This window comes from Manihot esculenta, chromosome 3 (assembly GCF_001659605.2).
Source record: "Manihot esculenta cultivar AM560-2 chromosome 3, M.esculenta_v8, whole genome shotgun sequence".
Taxonomy (NCBI): Eukaryota; Viridiplantae; Streptophyta; class Magnoliopsida; order Malpighiales; family Euphorbiaceae; genus Manihot; species Manihot esculenta.
Genome location: NC_035163.2, coordinates 21,698,069 through 21,714,744, shown reverse-complemented (window position 1 = coordinate 21,714,744; position 16,676 = coordinate 21,698,069). Strand labels below are relative to the sequence as shown.

The following is a 16,676-nucleotide window of genomic DNA, read 5'->3' as shown; positions in this document are numbered from 1 at the left end:
GGAAATGGTTAATGTGAAACAGATAGATATCTATTCTCAAAAGGGAAAGAACGATAATAATGTCTTCTGTTCACAATTCTTACTTGTTGGGGAATTACATGAAATGAATGATGGATGATTGCTTCCACCAAGAACTGGAATCCATAATGAATGCACAGCCCAAAAATTATCAAGTGTTTTTAGCATGTGTGAGTAGAAGGAAAAAGGCCATTCAACAATGTCGTACTATTGAAATGAACAGTGATTTTGAATTTTTCTATTTATGAATTTGTGTTTTGTTCACTTTATATTATAAATTATATATATATTTATATTAAATTATTTATTTATATAAATATATTGAATTCACGGTATATAAATCTGATCTGATTACATTCATATACTTAATTTGATGATAAGTGTACGCGAATAAATTGAATTTACAATATGTAAAAATGATCTGATTATAAGTATATACTCCATTTGATTTGATGATAAATATATTTAAAAAATTTCTAAATTTTATTTTCCCTATTCTCCATCTCTAATCAAAAAGAAATTAATTTAATTGAATAATTTTAAAATAAACGGAGTTAAATAGGAGAGATTTCAATTTGTGCCCTCCTGCTCTCCATCTCATTTTAAAAGAAAAACTGGTTTAATTGAATAATTTTAAAGTAAACGGAGTTAATTAATTTGGAGTCCAAATAAAAATTCTCCAAATTCGCGCGGAGCAGGTATGCGCCGACCTTTTCTTCGCTGGGAAGTCTCAGCGAACGCAAAACGCAGAGGAAAAGAAAAACCATAAATATGGCATTATCGACTCTTCTCTACATCAGTTCCACTTCCTTCCCTCCTCTTCACCTCCCTAAATCTCCAATACCTTTCAACAAAATTCTATCTCTTCCTACTCCTCGTCCTAGATTTCCCACTTCGTCGCTTTCGCCCCACAGACCCAAAGCTTTTCCAATGCAGGGAATTCTATCGGAGGCCATTAACTTGATCCACTCTTCGCCGCCCACTTGGCGATCTGCTCTCTTCAACAACCTGTTGATTTTCATTGTTGGGTCTCCTATTCTAGTATCTGGGCTTTCTCTATCTGGTATTTGCGCTGCGTTTCTTTTGGGCACTCTCACTTGGCGCGCTTTTGGGCCATCTGGGTTCCTCCTCGTTGCTTCTTACTTCGTTATAGTGAGTTCAAATCTATACGTTTGTATCTGTGTCACTGTGTGTCTTATGCTTTTGTTTTATTATATTTTTTTGGGTTTTAGTTATGTGATTATTTTTAAAAAAAAAAAAACAATCTGTTAAGTATTTGGACTTGTTTGTGGGAAATTGAAGCTATAGGACTTGGTTCATATATATGAAAAGTACAATTTTTTTCATTGATTGTTACTTCTTTGAAAGGTTATGTCTAAGTAATGTCATTTTTTGTAAATTCTTTGTGCTGTCAGGGCACAGCAGCTACGAAAGTGAAAATGGCGCAAAAGGAAGCACAGGGAGTGGCTGAGAAGAGGAAGGGAAGAAGGGGACCTGGCAGTGTGATTGGTTCCAGTGCTGCTGGTTGTGTGTGCGCTTTTTTGTCGATAAGTGGAGTAGGGGGAGAAGCATTTTCTCGGCTATGGGAACTTGGTTTTGTTGCCAGTTTCTGTACTAAGTTGAGTGATACCGTCTCTAGTGAGATAGGAAAGGCATATGGAAAAACTACGTAAGTAATGCTTCACTATATGGATTATTCATATAATGCTTCTCTATATTGATGGTTCATTTTAAGTGACTTCTTTCTTCTTTTCTTAAACTAATCATTGTCATCTTGAATGTCATTATGTTTCTTGATATGCATTTCTGTGGAATGTTCAGTTTGCTATTTTGGGTATATAATAGTTAACAGTTGCATTTTAGACTTAGCCTCTTTTTTTCCCCATCTTCTCTGGTCCATATTTGAACTTTGATTCTATGTTAAAAGGTAACCATAAAATCCTTGAGAGTAGGGGGGGTGGCCATGTCTAGCTTGACGCAGTGCATGTATAAGAATGCAGAAATCTATAAGAAATTTTGGTTTGGGACATGAATAGAGATGTGGAAAATCTATTTCTAATTTTTATGATCTCGGGAGGTCTCTTTTGGGGTTGCCACAGGCATTTCCCTTGTTAATGATTTGTCGTTGAGTTTGATTGGAATTTCTTCTATATTTGAAAAGCCAGTTGTAGTTGCCTCATTGTTTATGTGATGCAGTTTACCTTCCAAGCAGTCATCTGACCTGGTGACAAGGTTTAGGAAATGAAAATAGAAACTAGGTTGGGAATTGAGTTCTAACAAGGATTATCAAAGAAACATATGACATTACACATGTATAGAAGGTTCGAAAACCGTGGTATGCGCCTTTGAACCTCAAAGGCAGGCGCTGTTGCTAAGGTGCATGCCCACTGCCGAGGAGTGTGCCTTAGCAGGGGTGCAAGGCTCAGAACAGGCATGCCATGTAAACCTTCATGTCCAGAGAGGCTTTTCATACATAAAGACCAAATCACTAGACTTTGAATGTTGCAATTTATCAGAATCTTGCATTGATGCACCGGAAAATTCCATCTCCGTCAACAGGGTCTTTTTGGAACACCTCTCCCTAGGTCGCCTACAGCCAATCTTCCAATTTTGGGGTGCATGCATCTTAAATCTCTCTCCTTCTGCAATTTAGGGATCTTCTGGTTTCTCTTTCATCCTACCCTTTGCTGCTGCTACATTTGTTTTTCATTCTGCCTTTTCTTTTCCTCTTTCTTTTAGTGTCACCCTTTACTTTTTTTTCTTTTAAACCATAAAACTTAACATCCTTTTAAATCCCTCCTGCACTGTCATTGACAAAGTTTAACCTTTTCTTTTTAATTGTGAGTCTAAGTTCCATTTTTTCAAAGTGGTTAATTGCATACATGTTCAATTGGTGATTGATTTATTTACTTAAGATTTATGCTATGGAAATTGTTAAACTCTTTCAATTTGTTTAGATAGAATTAGTTTCTTTATTTTATCTTAAAGGTTGATTATTGTTAGAAGTAATTAATTAATCTTTAATTTAGAAATTAAGCATTTCCTTAATTAAAAGGATGTATCTTCCTAAATTTATGGACCCATATTTTGGTAATCTCTCATTATAAATATGCACTATGTATTATGTAAGAGTAGTGGAAATTGAGTAAAGATGTAGCCTTATTAGTTACTTTCCTTCTAATCTATTCTTTCCCTTCCCTTCTTTCTTTTTCTTATATAAAAATTTAACAATTATTAATTTCTTAATTATGTTATACAATTAAATAATACTGAATTTTTATAGAATTTTTCTTTCTCCTGTCAGATAGGTGTGCACTTGTGTTAGCAAATAATGCAAGCTAGTTTTATGCAAGTTAGTTGTCCTATTTTCAAAGAGTGGTTTAGCCATGTTCTTCGTAGTCAACCCATGATATAGATAGTGCAAGTTAGTTTTTGCTTTTTTTTAGTGGTAGGATGGTGATCCTCCATGTTGCTTAATGGTTTTCTGTTATGATTATGTCTCACTCTTATATTTAAATTCAACAATTCAATAAAAGAGATGAAAAAAATTTCCAAAACAAGTCTTTGAGTACTCTAAACTCAAGAGGTCCAAGTTCTCTCTAACGAATTGAAATTATCGCCAACTTAGGTCGCCGAAAGAACATACCCTCAAATCCTTTACAACCTTCACCCATCCAACCAAATACCCCAGCACATAGACCCGTAACTAGATCCGTATCAAGGGATCGTAACAAATTGATATCAGAGCCAATAGTTATGGTTGAATCAGTTTAAGAACAGCTTAACAAACTCTTCAACTTACTCTTAGCTAAGCAGCAAGCCAACCAGTCTAGAAATGAGAAACTTGAACAACTTCACGTTAAATTAGATGCCATGTCTCTCGACTTGGAATCAACAAAAAAGGGGCTGTCTTCTTCAAGCGTTGAAAAGTCAAATGAAAGCACGAAAAGATAAGAAAATTTCTGGTGCTACAATTTTTGAAAATTCTGGAAGAAACTCGATTGTGCCAAAATTCACAAAACTTGACTTCCCTCACTTCAACAGGCTAGAAGACCCTTTGGGTTGGCTTAGAAGTTAAGAAAAGGTGAGCTTAGCCTCCTATCACTTAGAGGGAATTTGTGGTATATGCTGTTGTTGCAGGATGTTCCTGACTTGGGAGGAATTCTCACACCAATGCAACTTGCGTTTTGGCCCCCAATTCGAAGCAATAAATTGGATGAATTAGCAAAGTTGAAACAAACAGGTACTATTGCTGACTATCAAAACCCAGTTTGAAATCCTTGTCTAACAAGCTGGCCTCCTCAACCAACACCAGAAAATACAGTTGTATATTAGTGGGTTGCAGGAATACATTGTGGTGGAAGTTGAGCTTCACCAACCTAAGGACTTGGTTTCAGCTATGAGCATGTCTCGACTCTATGAACGGAAAAATTGATCCATATGTGCTGCAAGTCCTTCAACCAATCATGCATCTCAACAAACAACGGAAGCAAAAGGTACCCGAATCATTAAGCACTCGAACTGCGAGGAGATGGAGGAATGACGACAAAAAGGACTTTGTTTTAATTGTAAAGAACCCTTTGTTCGAGGACATCGGTGCAAGAAATCAGAAGATGTTGCAACAAACCAATTATTGGCTGAATAGTCCCCAGAAATTTCCTGAGTTTGTGCTTGCGGACAAGCGCATAGTGGAGGAGAGAGTAATGTTAGCAAATAATGCAAGTTAGTTTTTTTGCAAGTTAGTTGTCCTATTTTCAAGAGTCATATAGTTAGTGGTTTAGCCATATTCTTAATGGTCAATCCATGATGTAGATAATGTAAATTAGTTTTTGTTTTTCTTTAGTGGTAGGAGGATAATCCTCCACGTTGCTTAATGGTTTCCTATTTTTAGGAGATGGTTATGTCTTGTGTTTAAGTGCAACAAGTTAATAAAAGAGGGATAAGAAAAATTTCCAAAAAAAGTTTTTAAATACTTTAAACTCAAGAGGTCCATATTCTCTCTAACGAATCTGAATATTATCTCCAACATAGGTTGCCGAAAGAAAACATTCTCAAATCCTTCACAACCTTCGCCCATCCAACCAAATACCCCAACACATAGACCCATAACTAGATCCGTGTCAAGAGACCATAACAAATTGTGCCTTGCACTTGAGCTTAAAGATCTCTTGGCACCTCGGTGTGCTTTACGCATTTTAAAGTTCTGTTATTGTTGTTAGAGTTCTGCTATCTATTTTTGTTTTTATAGTTGTGTTATCTCTTTCTATCTCCTTTCTAATCTCCCACCTACATCTCTCTTTGTGCCAAACTTGGATTGGTTACTTCCTGTGGTGAATGTGAACCCAACAGAATTCTCCAACCCTGTCAAAGCTTCAGTTTTGTTCTTTTACCTGAAAAATGTAAGAATGAAGAAGAATTTTAAGTCTATATCATCCAGACCAAAATGTCCACATTTTCCAGCATTTCCTATGATCATAACATTGAGCTATTTGGATTTGCTACCATTGATTTTTGCAAATGGTAGTTTTTTACATCGCGTGGAGGGTACAATCATGCTCCCCAGGAGGCCTGAAAGGCTGAAACTCTATTTGCTCTCAGTCTTCTCTAGCAATACCTCTGGCGGCCATCAAGGGCGAGTAAGCAAGAGAGGAAGAGAGAGAAGGTAGGTTGGGTTGCTGGAAAAACTTGAGAGCAAGAGAGGAAGAGAGAGAAGGTAGGTTGGGTTGCTGGAAAAACTTGAGAGAAGAAGGGTAGTAATAAAATTGTTTTTTTAGTCCTGATTAATAATTAAACAGTACTATTTGTTTTCAATTTTTTACCAATGAATACATTGCAACTAATCCTTTGCTCACAATTATCCATCCTTTGATTTGCATTTTGCTGCATTGTATTTTCAATCATTTGGTATCTATGAAATGCAGTATAGTACTTACCCAGTTCATCATTTATGGCGCTTTAGCTTGTCCTCTTAGCACCTTGTAAAGAAACAAAAAGGAAGTTATATACCATCTGGAAAGATATGTACATATTAGTTAACTCCTGAAAGTATTACTGAGTTTTATTTTTTCAATCTCGGTGGCAGGTACCTTGTTACAACATTCAAGGTAGTTCCAAGGGGAACAGAAGGGGCTGTAAGTGTTGAGGGAACATTAGCTGGATTGTTGGCATCAATTCTTCTTGCCTCTATTGGTTGTTTCATGGGTGAAGTATAGTTTACCATCAGAACCTTATTATACTTGAGCATTCTTTTATTAGTTTGGACATGAGTTTGAGAGGTTCTAAACTTTTCCGCTTTTAACTGAAACAGATTCTTGCCCCTGAAGCAGTTATATGTGTGATAGCTTCCCAGATTGCTAATTTTGGTGAGAGCATAATAGGTGCTTCACTCCAAGAGAAGGAAGGATTTCGATGGGTAAGCAAGCAATATAAATTTCACTTCATTTATGTATCAATTGCATGTGTTCCCAGTTGCTGTCATGTATTTGTAATAGAGGAGTGTTTCAGGTTTTACTGGCAAGAATGTTAAACGGAGCCTTGATCAACCTTGAATTTAGATTAATACTCATCTTGTCATCTGGCTGGCTTTGAAATGACTTGATAGATTGGTGAAAAATCTCATTGGGGATTCGGATATGCCTTGTCAGGAAACTATTGCTTAATGGGTATATAACCGCTAGTAGGACATCAGTAAATAAAGAAGAGAAGTTTGTAGGTCTCAGATATTTAACAGGAAAATGTATAAATTTCCATTTTAGGCCCGGCCAATTTTCTGCAACTCGATTTAACAGCATTTTAGTTTTTGGGTATGTTGGCGAACTGACATGCTGGGTGTAGGATATGGGCCATCATTCTAAGAGGATGTTACATTGTGTATTTGCTGCTATAAACTATACCTCTTACATTATGTTACTGCCTTATTTTGCAGCTTAACAATGACGTCGTCAATGTCCTCAACATATCTATTGGCTGCATTTTAGCAGTCCTGATGCAGCAAGTTATACTCCAGAACTTGCATGCATAAATCTGTAAAACTACTTTAGAAGCTCAGATGCCTGGTTACTCATCTGCTTTGAAATTCTCAACACACTACGTACATTTCATCAATGAAGAAAGTGTGAAAAGAGATAGAGTAAGGCATTTGCTTCGTTTCACTTGTATGGTTATGTTCAAAGAAAGATACCCTCCCTTATCGACAGATGGTCTGAGATACGTGGGCATCGTTCGTGATGTATATCCTAGTTCTTAGTCTTTTCTCCACTTTACAGTTAACAACCAAAAGAGCTTCCACAACTAATTTGTTTATTTTGCAGCCTAAAGTTTACTTTATACTCGAATTCTATCGTATATCTGTAGACATGAAAATGTAGCAAACTCGGTGTAGGTGGACTCGTGTAAATTCTGTTGAAGAATACTGTTTTACGTAAAAACAAAGCACATAGAGTTTTTTTGCTGTGTGTTGCTAATCCTGTTGAGTGGCTGCCGTGTGGCTTGACTGTCATGTTGCTCCAGAGTTTGCCTAGCGCAACCTGGAGCTCCTCCTGTTTCTGGATCATCGGGTCGTTCTGTTTTGGGCTTTGGGCTCCGTGTTTACTTGGGTATGTTGTTTTGGGGGCCTGGTTTCTTTTTTCAGCCTCTGTTTGTTAGGCCGTTGGTCTATGTCTATTATGGGTCGCTGGCCTTTGTACCCTTGTAGGCCTTAGACCAAGTTTTTCACTCAATGGATTTATCTCTGGGAGAAGAAAAAATAAAGGATAATGTATAGGTTCATCTCTTTGGTACTTTGTGAAACTTTTAAGAGTGGAGATAAGAGAAGCTCTTAATTTTCAATGGGACTATTAGCATTTAAAAATCACTAGCCTTCCCTTCATCGCAATTGGTTATATTCATGTTTTAGATAGTTACAATTCAGAGGGCAAATTGCAATGAAAATAAAGTCCTATGAACATGATAAAATTAAATTTAAAGGCTTAATGACCATTGATATATCATTCACCTGAGTTCTTAAGGATGCAGGACGCAAAAGAAAAGAACCATAATCCTTCAAAAAAATTTGTTATTTTTCCTTTTTAACAAATTATTTCAGATGTGTTTACATGTCACCTTCCTCATTTTCACCTTTTTTGCCAACACGTCCCTTGGCCTCCCTGAGAATGAGCTCCAAGAGCCTCTCATACACTCCAATTGCAGACTCAAGCATGTCAATGGCTTTTCTCCTGTCACTCGCTGCCACAGTTACAACATCCTCCACGCCCACCGTGTCTTTTACGGGCTTGGAGCTAAGCTCTCTCCCTGATAATCCCAAACTCCCACCACCATATTCATTCATTTCATTGCCCAATCCAAACCCACATCCTTTGGTCACCACTGCATCACTGATCCCTTCCATGTTATTGCCAAGAACCATAATCACCTGGCCCCTCTCTATTTCCCATACGTAAACACTCCCATCTTCGGCAGCAGATACCAAATTCTTCCCCTCATTCACCACCACCACTGATACCACAGCTCCACGGTGTTTTTCTGCCCATGTGACCAATTCACGACTCTGCCTCACCTGTTTTCCGCTTCCAACCTTCAGGAATCCCTTGTAAATCAGACCATCTGATCCTGCAGCATAGAATTCTGCTTCTGTTGCGTCCAATGCGATGCTTGAAATCACACATGGGAATGTCACTGTCTGAAGATTTGTTCCTTCCAAAAGACTCCACAGCTTGCAAGTGCAGTCCGTTGAACATGAAACTATGGTAGGATGGCAAAGCCCCATACAAGCAATGATGCTTGTCACAGGACCATCATGTGCAACAAATCTGTGCAATGCCAAGTTGCTTAGGCACTCGTCGCCTGTTGCATCTACCAGCTGAAACACTGGAATAACAACAATCTTACCATCATCGCCTCCAGAAATCACAAGTGACCAGTCACTATTGATTATGAGGGAAGATACAGGCTTGTCGTGAGCAGGAAATGCTTTGAGGATATTCCCTGAAGGAATTGATAGAGCGTAGATAATTCCTGATAAACCCCCTGCAAACAGATATGAGCCATCAGGAGTGGCGGCTAGTGGAGCCACAGGTTCAGGGACAGGAAGAAGGTGCAAAGCCTTAGGAGACCACCAATTGTAGAGGTGAATAGAGCCTAAAGCTGTGGATGAGGAGATGTGAGAAGCAGCAACATAAGCGTTTCCTGCAAGGGCTAGGCCATGGCGAGGTGACCGGCTGCCGGTGAAGCGAGTTAGGATGGTGCCTGAGATTGTGTCATAGGCAGTTATGGGGCCATCAGGGGAGCTAGTGATGACAATTTCAGGTGATGAAGAGGACATATTTTTCCAGGTTGGCTAACGGCATATGCATGAGCAAAGCAGCAAGTGATGCATGTAATAAATGGATTAGTTTTTTTTACTTTTTTGTCCAAAGACAATCCGCACATACGACTGCAACAACTACTGAATTTAAATTTTTGCAGTAAAGAGATTAGTTCAATTTCATCAAAAACAAGGCGCTTGTAACCGTCGTGTTTGTCTGGTTCTGGAATATATCTGGTGAGAGTATTGTGATGACTGAAAATTTGGTAACATAATCATAGTCGGTGGTTACTTTTGAAAAAAAGAAAAGACTGTAAAAGATTATAACAAGTTTCCATATGAGAATGAATGAAAATTTATTTCCCATGGGATATCTGCCAAATTAGTAAAACCTTTTCATGGTCAAGGAATACAGAAAAGGAGGAGGGCTACCTCTTTCAAAGTTTTACCAACTTATTCCTTTTACGTTAATTTAAGATTATTAATCAATAATTTTTTTATCTACATATTTAACTGCTAAAATAATTGAGAGATTAATCCATACTCTTTTTAAAAAATCAGAAATATTTTAATATATTTTTTAAAATAAAAAAATTAACTAATGAATTTTATTTAATTTTTATAAAATAAATCATATATATCAAACAAATCAATCAATAAAATAAATGCATTTTTCATGATTACAGGGATTGCGTAGAAGGAATGGCCAGCACAATTCTGAGTCTTGTTATAAGCTCAACGTACACAAATGTTGCTAATAAGCAAAGCAACAGCTGGTGGCCTCATCAGGGCAAGGGATCAACAACCAATACTAAGAATAGAGCCATGCAGGAGGGAGATTCAAAAATAATTTTTCGAAAAAAGCATTTTGAGAAAAGGTACTTTTTTTATTTTAGTGTTTTTATATCTAAATTATATAAAAAATAATTTTAAATAATTTTTAATATTTTTAAAAAAGTAATTTTCTTATTGATAACTTCCACAATAATATCAAACTGACGGCCAACGCTCCGCCCGGTTTTCTAGTGTTACCCATGATACCGTGGTTAAAGATTGGGAATTCTATTTTAAACATATTAGTAAGCAAATAACTGTGCTGACCAGCTTGGAAATCATGCGGTGGATTTGGCAATTTTAAAAATTTTTTATGTACTTTTTAATTTTTATATTAATTAAAATACTAAATTTTTTAATATTTTAAATTTAAAAAAAATATTTTGTTACAAAAAATAATATTATATAAAACAAGCCCATCTCGTTCTCCCCTTTATAGAATCTCCTTAATTAAAAGAGAAAAAAAAAAACTATAATAGGAATTGTATTAAAAATATAATGTGTTATGAAATTAATTAAAAAACACTTTCTCGAGTTCTGTAATTTATTCGTGGCCTTATCTTCAATACAGTTACGCGGAATGAGAAAATAATGTTATTTAGTTTTCATTTATTTGTGAGAAAATATAAAATCTTTTTATGAAAAATATTTTTAGAAAAGTTATTTTTTAAGCAAATAATTTATTTTCTATCATTCGATTGTAATGATAAAAAATATTTAAAAAATTATTATTTAATTTTTGCAGTGTGTTAATGTCTTAAATTTCAAAAATATATTAAAATATTTTTAAAATTTTAAAAATTTACTAATTAATTTTTCTATTAATTTTAGTTATTAAATATTTTATTATTTAATCTTTTTAATATAAAAAATTCATTAATTAAACTCTCAATTTTTATAAATATATTTATTAATTTATTTATTTATATTAAATATATTTTAAACTTTTCAATAACATTTTTGTTTGATATGTATTTTCTTTAAGAAAATAATTAAATTTTATTATTTTTATTTAAAATTAATTTAAATATAATAAAATTCAAGTGAACCTTTTTATATTAAATAAATTAATAATAAATTTAAATTGATTTATATTTTTGTTATTTTTAAATTAAACATAAATATTTATATTTATAAATAATAATCATTTTTATCACATGAATTGGAAATAGTTATTTAACGACCCGAAAATCGGACCGCTACCGGCGCTAGGATCCAGATCGGCTTAAGGCCGCTGGGACCCGTAGCAAGCCTGACATATAACCTGTAAACCTGTATAATCCCATACATGATCAACAACATGCATAAAAATTTAAAACTTTTCCTTCAAACATCCAACTCAACCTGAACATACATGTACATAGTCATAATCATAATCATGATCTCTCTGTGGGATCTCATCAATGCCCCAATGGGCAATACATCATGAGATGAGTTGGCTTTCATGAACATTATAAAACATTTTTGATCATGTAATAAAAGGGATACCTCATACACAATGTCAAGCACAATATCTAATCCTCAATATCATTACATGATTGAAACTGTACTTTTACATAACATTAATACATTTATCATGTCCACACTATCTATTACATACACCAGACTTCATTACTCTTGTAAACCTCCTGATCTACCCTGTACCTGCAATCCTGGGGAAAAGGGGAGAGGGGTGAGCTACTAGAGCCCAATGAGCAGAATAATAAAACATTTAAATCATATGGATCATGGAATGCATCACATCACAGCTAATCACATCAAGGATGAATTTGTCACCAATAGCCCTCTACATTGTCCAACTGTGCCAGAACGTAGAATGGGTCCTGGTCTTTCCCTTACATATCATAACATAACAGTGTCCAATTGTGCCAGAACGTAGAATGGGTCCTGGTCTTTCTCTTACATAGTGCCAGCGAACGTAGAATGGGTCCCACTGGTCTTACTTTCCGTACCATACATATCACATCGTCATATCATAGATCGAGGGCTATGGATCATCCAACATTCATCCACATCAACATTTAATATATGCAATGCAACATATTCGTGAATTCTAATGCAAGCAACCTTGTAACGACCCGGAAATCCGACCCGTTACCGGCGCTAGGATCCAGATCGGCTTAAGGCCGCCGGGACCCGTAGCAAGCCTACATACCTCCTGTAAACCTGTGGAATCCCATACATAACAACATATACATGACCTGTAAAAATTTTCTTTTCTCTTATCCAAGCAAAACCTGTGCATGCACAAAATCATACATAAACCCCACACTGGAGTCCTCATGCTATACTCCAATGGGGTATCATCATCATACATATTAGCTTGGATAATCATAGTCATTAACATCATTACTCATTAAACACTCTGTACATAATGGGGATTCACACACCTCTAGGTCAAGCACTACTATAATCCTCAATACATCATCAAATCATTCATTACATTACATTATCATACATACTCATTTCATCATGTTCATGTCCACTACTATCTATTACAACATACATGACTTGACTTCACTCTAGCCGACTTCTTGATCTATCCTGTACCTGCAACTCTGGGGATAAAGGGAGTGGGGTGAGCTACTAGAGCCCAGTGAGCAGAAACTAAAAACATTTGTTTTAATTCCTCCATTTTTAGGTATATTATTATTCATTTTATTATTATTATTATCATTTAACTTTTTCTTATTCATGCTTTCATGTATGCGCCATAACACAAACATTTCACAACAAGGATGAACTTGTCACCATTTAGCCCCTATCTTTCTTACTTATACATGCCGGGGGCGTAGAGCCGTAGCAGGCACACCCGGACTTCCATATTCAGTCATAGTGCCAGGGGCGTAGAGCCGTAGCAGGCACACCTGGACTCACATAGGCTATCATGACATACAAGGGCTAATGGATCATTCAATATTCATCCACATCAACAACAAAGTATGCAATGCATCATATTCGTGAATTCTAATGTAAACAACCTAATATATCTCATGGCATTCATGATGCGTGAATCATGCTGAAACATTTCATTAATTTGCTTTAAAACTTAAAGTTTATTCCACTCACCTGGTAACTGAAGCTTTAACAACGAACTCAGAACGACTATCTCACTACCGGGGGTCTCGGTTCCTCTGGTCCGAACCTACACAGGTGGACTCAAATGAGGCACCAAACTTACATGAACATGACTCTAAAATACTCCCCAAAGACCCCCTAAAACATCCTGAAAATATCACATGAAAACATGCAAGAAACGGCTAAACAGGGCACTTTCGGCGGCAGGTTCGGCGGCCGAAAGTCCCTCTGCAGCCGAAAGTCATGCAGGTTCGGCGGCACTTTCGGCGGCCGAACCTCCCAGACAGAGACGAAACTTGAGTTTCGGGGGCAGGCTTCGGCAGCCGAAACTGCCTCCACAAGGGGGTTCGGCGGCCGAAAGTCACTTCGGCGGCCGAACCTGAGTTTCTGCCGAAGAGCAGAAACTTGGCTCCCTTGTGTCCACAGCCTCCAAAACGCCTCAAAACATGCATAAACTTGTTTCTACACATGCATACACATCATACATCACACCTAGGGGTCTCAAACTATAATATACCCCAACTACAACACTTTTCCAACATACATTGTTCAAATCACAACATAAACCCATAAACCTAACAACAAGCCTAACCATGCATTCTACCCCATCAACTTGCATAAAACTTTCATAAAACATAAAAGAAGCATAGATCGAAGCTTACCTCTTAAAGATCGAGAGGAAGAACGATCCTAGCTCGGAAAATGGAGGGGTTTAGCTCCAAGACTTCCAAGCTCCAAACTTGCTTAAAAACACTCAAAAACTTTTGTGGAACCTTAAAACTCAAAGAAAATGGTGGGGATTGAAGGAAAAACACAAGATTTGGGAGAGGGAGGTCGGAAGCTCGCTGTGGCTGAAAATGGGAGAAAACTCTCCCATTTCGGCTAAGTGCCCCTTTTATAGGTGGCTGGCCAGGCCACGTTCGGGGGCCGAAGGTGCCTCCGCATGCATGCAAGGTTCGGCGGCCGAACTTGGAGTTCGGCGGCCGAACCTGCATTTCCCTCACTCAAAACTTTCGGGCGCCTAAAGTCCCTCCGAAAGCATGCATGTTCGGCGGCCGAACTTCGGAGTTCGGCGGCCGAACCTGGGTTTTCCTCCAAAGATTTTTCATACAAAAACTCATTTAATTCTTACTTAAAAACATGAAATACATGAAAACATTTCATAAAATCATAGTTTTACCCTTCTAGAGGTTTCCGACATCCGAGGTCCCACCGGACGGTAGGGATTCCGATACCGGAGTCTAGCCGGGTATTACAAACCTAATTTATCACATGGCATTCATGATGCGTGAAGCAAGCTAAAAAGTACATTATTTGCTTTAAAACATAATAGGTTATTCCACTCACCTCTGGATAGCTCTGACCAGACACTGGGGCAACAGACTCACTGCTGGGGTCCTCGGTTCCTCGGGTCGGAACCTACACAGGCGGACTCAAATGAGGGACCAAACAAACATGAACATAACTCTAAACTATTCCCCAAAAACCCCCTAAAACATCATGGAATAATCATAGAAAAACATGCAAGAAAGGGCTGGACAGGGCACTTTCGGCGGCAGGTTCGGCGGCCGAAAGTCCCTCCAGAGCCGAAAGTCAGGCTGGTTCGGCGGCACCTTCGGCGGCCGAAACTCCCAGACAGAGGCGAAACTCATGCATGTTCGGCGGCACCTTCGGCGGCCAAAACTCCCAGACAGAGACGAAAGTCTCCTTTCGGGGGCAAGCTTCGGCAGCCGAAGGCTGCCTCCACAAGCACGTTCGGCGGCCGAAAGTTCCTTCGGCTGCCGAACCTGGTTTCTCCCAGAATGGCAGAAACTCAGCTCCCCTATGCATTTATGCCTCCAATCTCATCCAAACATGCATAAACCTATTCTACAACACTCATACACAAGCATACAAGCAAACATACAAGCTCCTAGGGGCATCAAACCAACAAAAACCCCAACTACAACACACAAGCAACTCACATTGCTCAAAAACACATATAAAACCCATAAACCTAACTATGAACTAAACATGCATTCTACCCCCATGAACTTCATAAAACTTACTTAAAACATAACATAAGCTAGAGATCGACTCTTACCTCTTGAAGATCGAGAGTAGAGGCGACCAAACTTGGAGTTGGAAGAGATTCGAGTTCTTGAACCTCAAAACTCCAAAACTTTGCTCAAAAGCTCAAATCTTCAAAACGAAGTTAAAACAAGTGAAAAACTTGAAAGATCTAGAGGAAAAACATCAAAGATCGGTGAGGGGCGGCGGAAAGCTCACCTTGGCCGAAAATGGGGAAAAACTCGTCCGTTTTCGGCTAAGGGACCCTTTTATAGTGGCTGGCCAGGCCACGTTCGGGGGCCGAATGTGCCTCCGCATGCATGCCATGTTCGGCGGCCAAACTTGAGGTTCGGCGGCCGAACCTGGACTTCCCTCACTTGTGCTTTCGGGGGCCTAAAGGCGCTCCCGAAGGCATGCATGTTCGGCGGCCGAACTTGAGGTTCGGCGGCCGAACCTGAGTTTTCCTCCAAGGTTGTTTTCATGCAAAAAAAACTCATTTCCATTTTACTTAAAACCATGAAATACCTTAAAACCTTTTATGAAAACATGATTCTACCCTACTAGAGGCCTCCGACATCCGAGATCCCACCGGACGGTAGGAATTCCGATACCGGAGTCTAGCCGGGTATTACATTCTCCCCCCCTTAAGAACATTCGTCCCCGAATGTACCTCAACTAGCACACATAGCATGGCATAAAACATAACATACATACATAGCACATAAACACATAGGGATCTAACCTTAAAAGAGATGAGGGTACTACTGGAGCATAGACTCCCGTGTCTCCCAAGTGCATTCCTCCAAATTGTGGTGGTTCCACAGAATTTTCACCATCGGGATTTCCTTGTTCCTTAACTTTCTGATCTGGGTGTCTATGATCCTTACTGGCTGTTCAACATAGGTGAGATCCTCTTGGACCTCCACATCAGGCTCACTAAGAACCTTGCTCGGATCTGACACAAACTTCCTCAACATTGAAACATGGAAAACCGGATGGATCCTTTCCATTGGAGCAGGTAAATCCAGCTTGTACGACACATTCCCAATCTTTTGTAAGATCTTAAAGGGTCCGATGTATCGTGGGGCTAGTTTACCTTTCTTCCCGAAGCGAACCACTCCCTTCATAGGAGACACCTTGAGCAATACTAGATCCCCCTCCTGAAACTCTAACTGCCTTCGGCGGACGTCTGCATAACTCTTCTGCCTGCTTGCGGCAGTCTTGATTCTTTCTCTGATTATGGGTACTACCCTGCTGGTAATCTCTACAAGCTCAGGCCCTGCCAAGGCCTTTTCTCCAACCTCTTCCCAGCAAACAGGTGATCTGCACTTCCTTCCATATAAAGCTTCATATGGAGCCATCCCGATGCTAGCATGATGGCTGTTATTGTAGGCAA

The 16,676-nt window shown here is 38.4% G+C and overlaps 2 protein-coding genes across 3 annotated transcripts; one reads left to right on the top strand and one right to left on the bottom strand.

Moving 5' to 3' along the window:
* Window positions 1–677: 677 nt before the first annotated feature.
* Window positions 678–7,481, top strand: LOC110612265 (protein VTE6, chloroplastic). 2 transcript variants are annotated; one of them, XM_021753002.2, is made up of 5 exons: window positions 678–1,170; window positions 1,434–1,687; window positions 6,101–6,224; window positions 6,326–6,430; window positions 6,944–7,481. In XM_021753002.2, the coding sequence occupies exons 1-5, from the start codon at window positions 790–792 to the stop codon at window positions 7,037–7,039; spliced, it is 960 nt and encodes a 319-aa protein (XP_021608694.1). In that variant the 5' UTR covers window positions 678–789; the 3' UTR covers window positions 7,040–7,481. The 2 variants fall into 2 exon arrangements, with proteins under 2 accessions (XP_021608694.1, XP_043811328.1); XM_043955393.1 differs by lacking the exon at window positions 6,944–7,481 and adding an exon at window positions 6,523–6,888.
* A 341-nt stretch (window positions 7,482–7,822) lies between these two features.
* LOC110611556 (protein ROOT INITIATION DEFECTIVE 3) lies at window positions 7,823–9,630 on the bottom strand. Its single transcript, XM_021751943.2, has one exon. It carries the CDS (start codon window positions 9,335–9,337, stop codon window positions 8,108–8,110), a length of 1,230 nt encoding a protein of 409 aa, XP_021607635.1. The 5' UTR covers window positions 9,338–9,630; the 3' UTR covers window positions 7,823–8,107.
* Window positions 9,631–16,676: the final 7,046 nt, after the last annotated feature.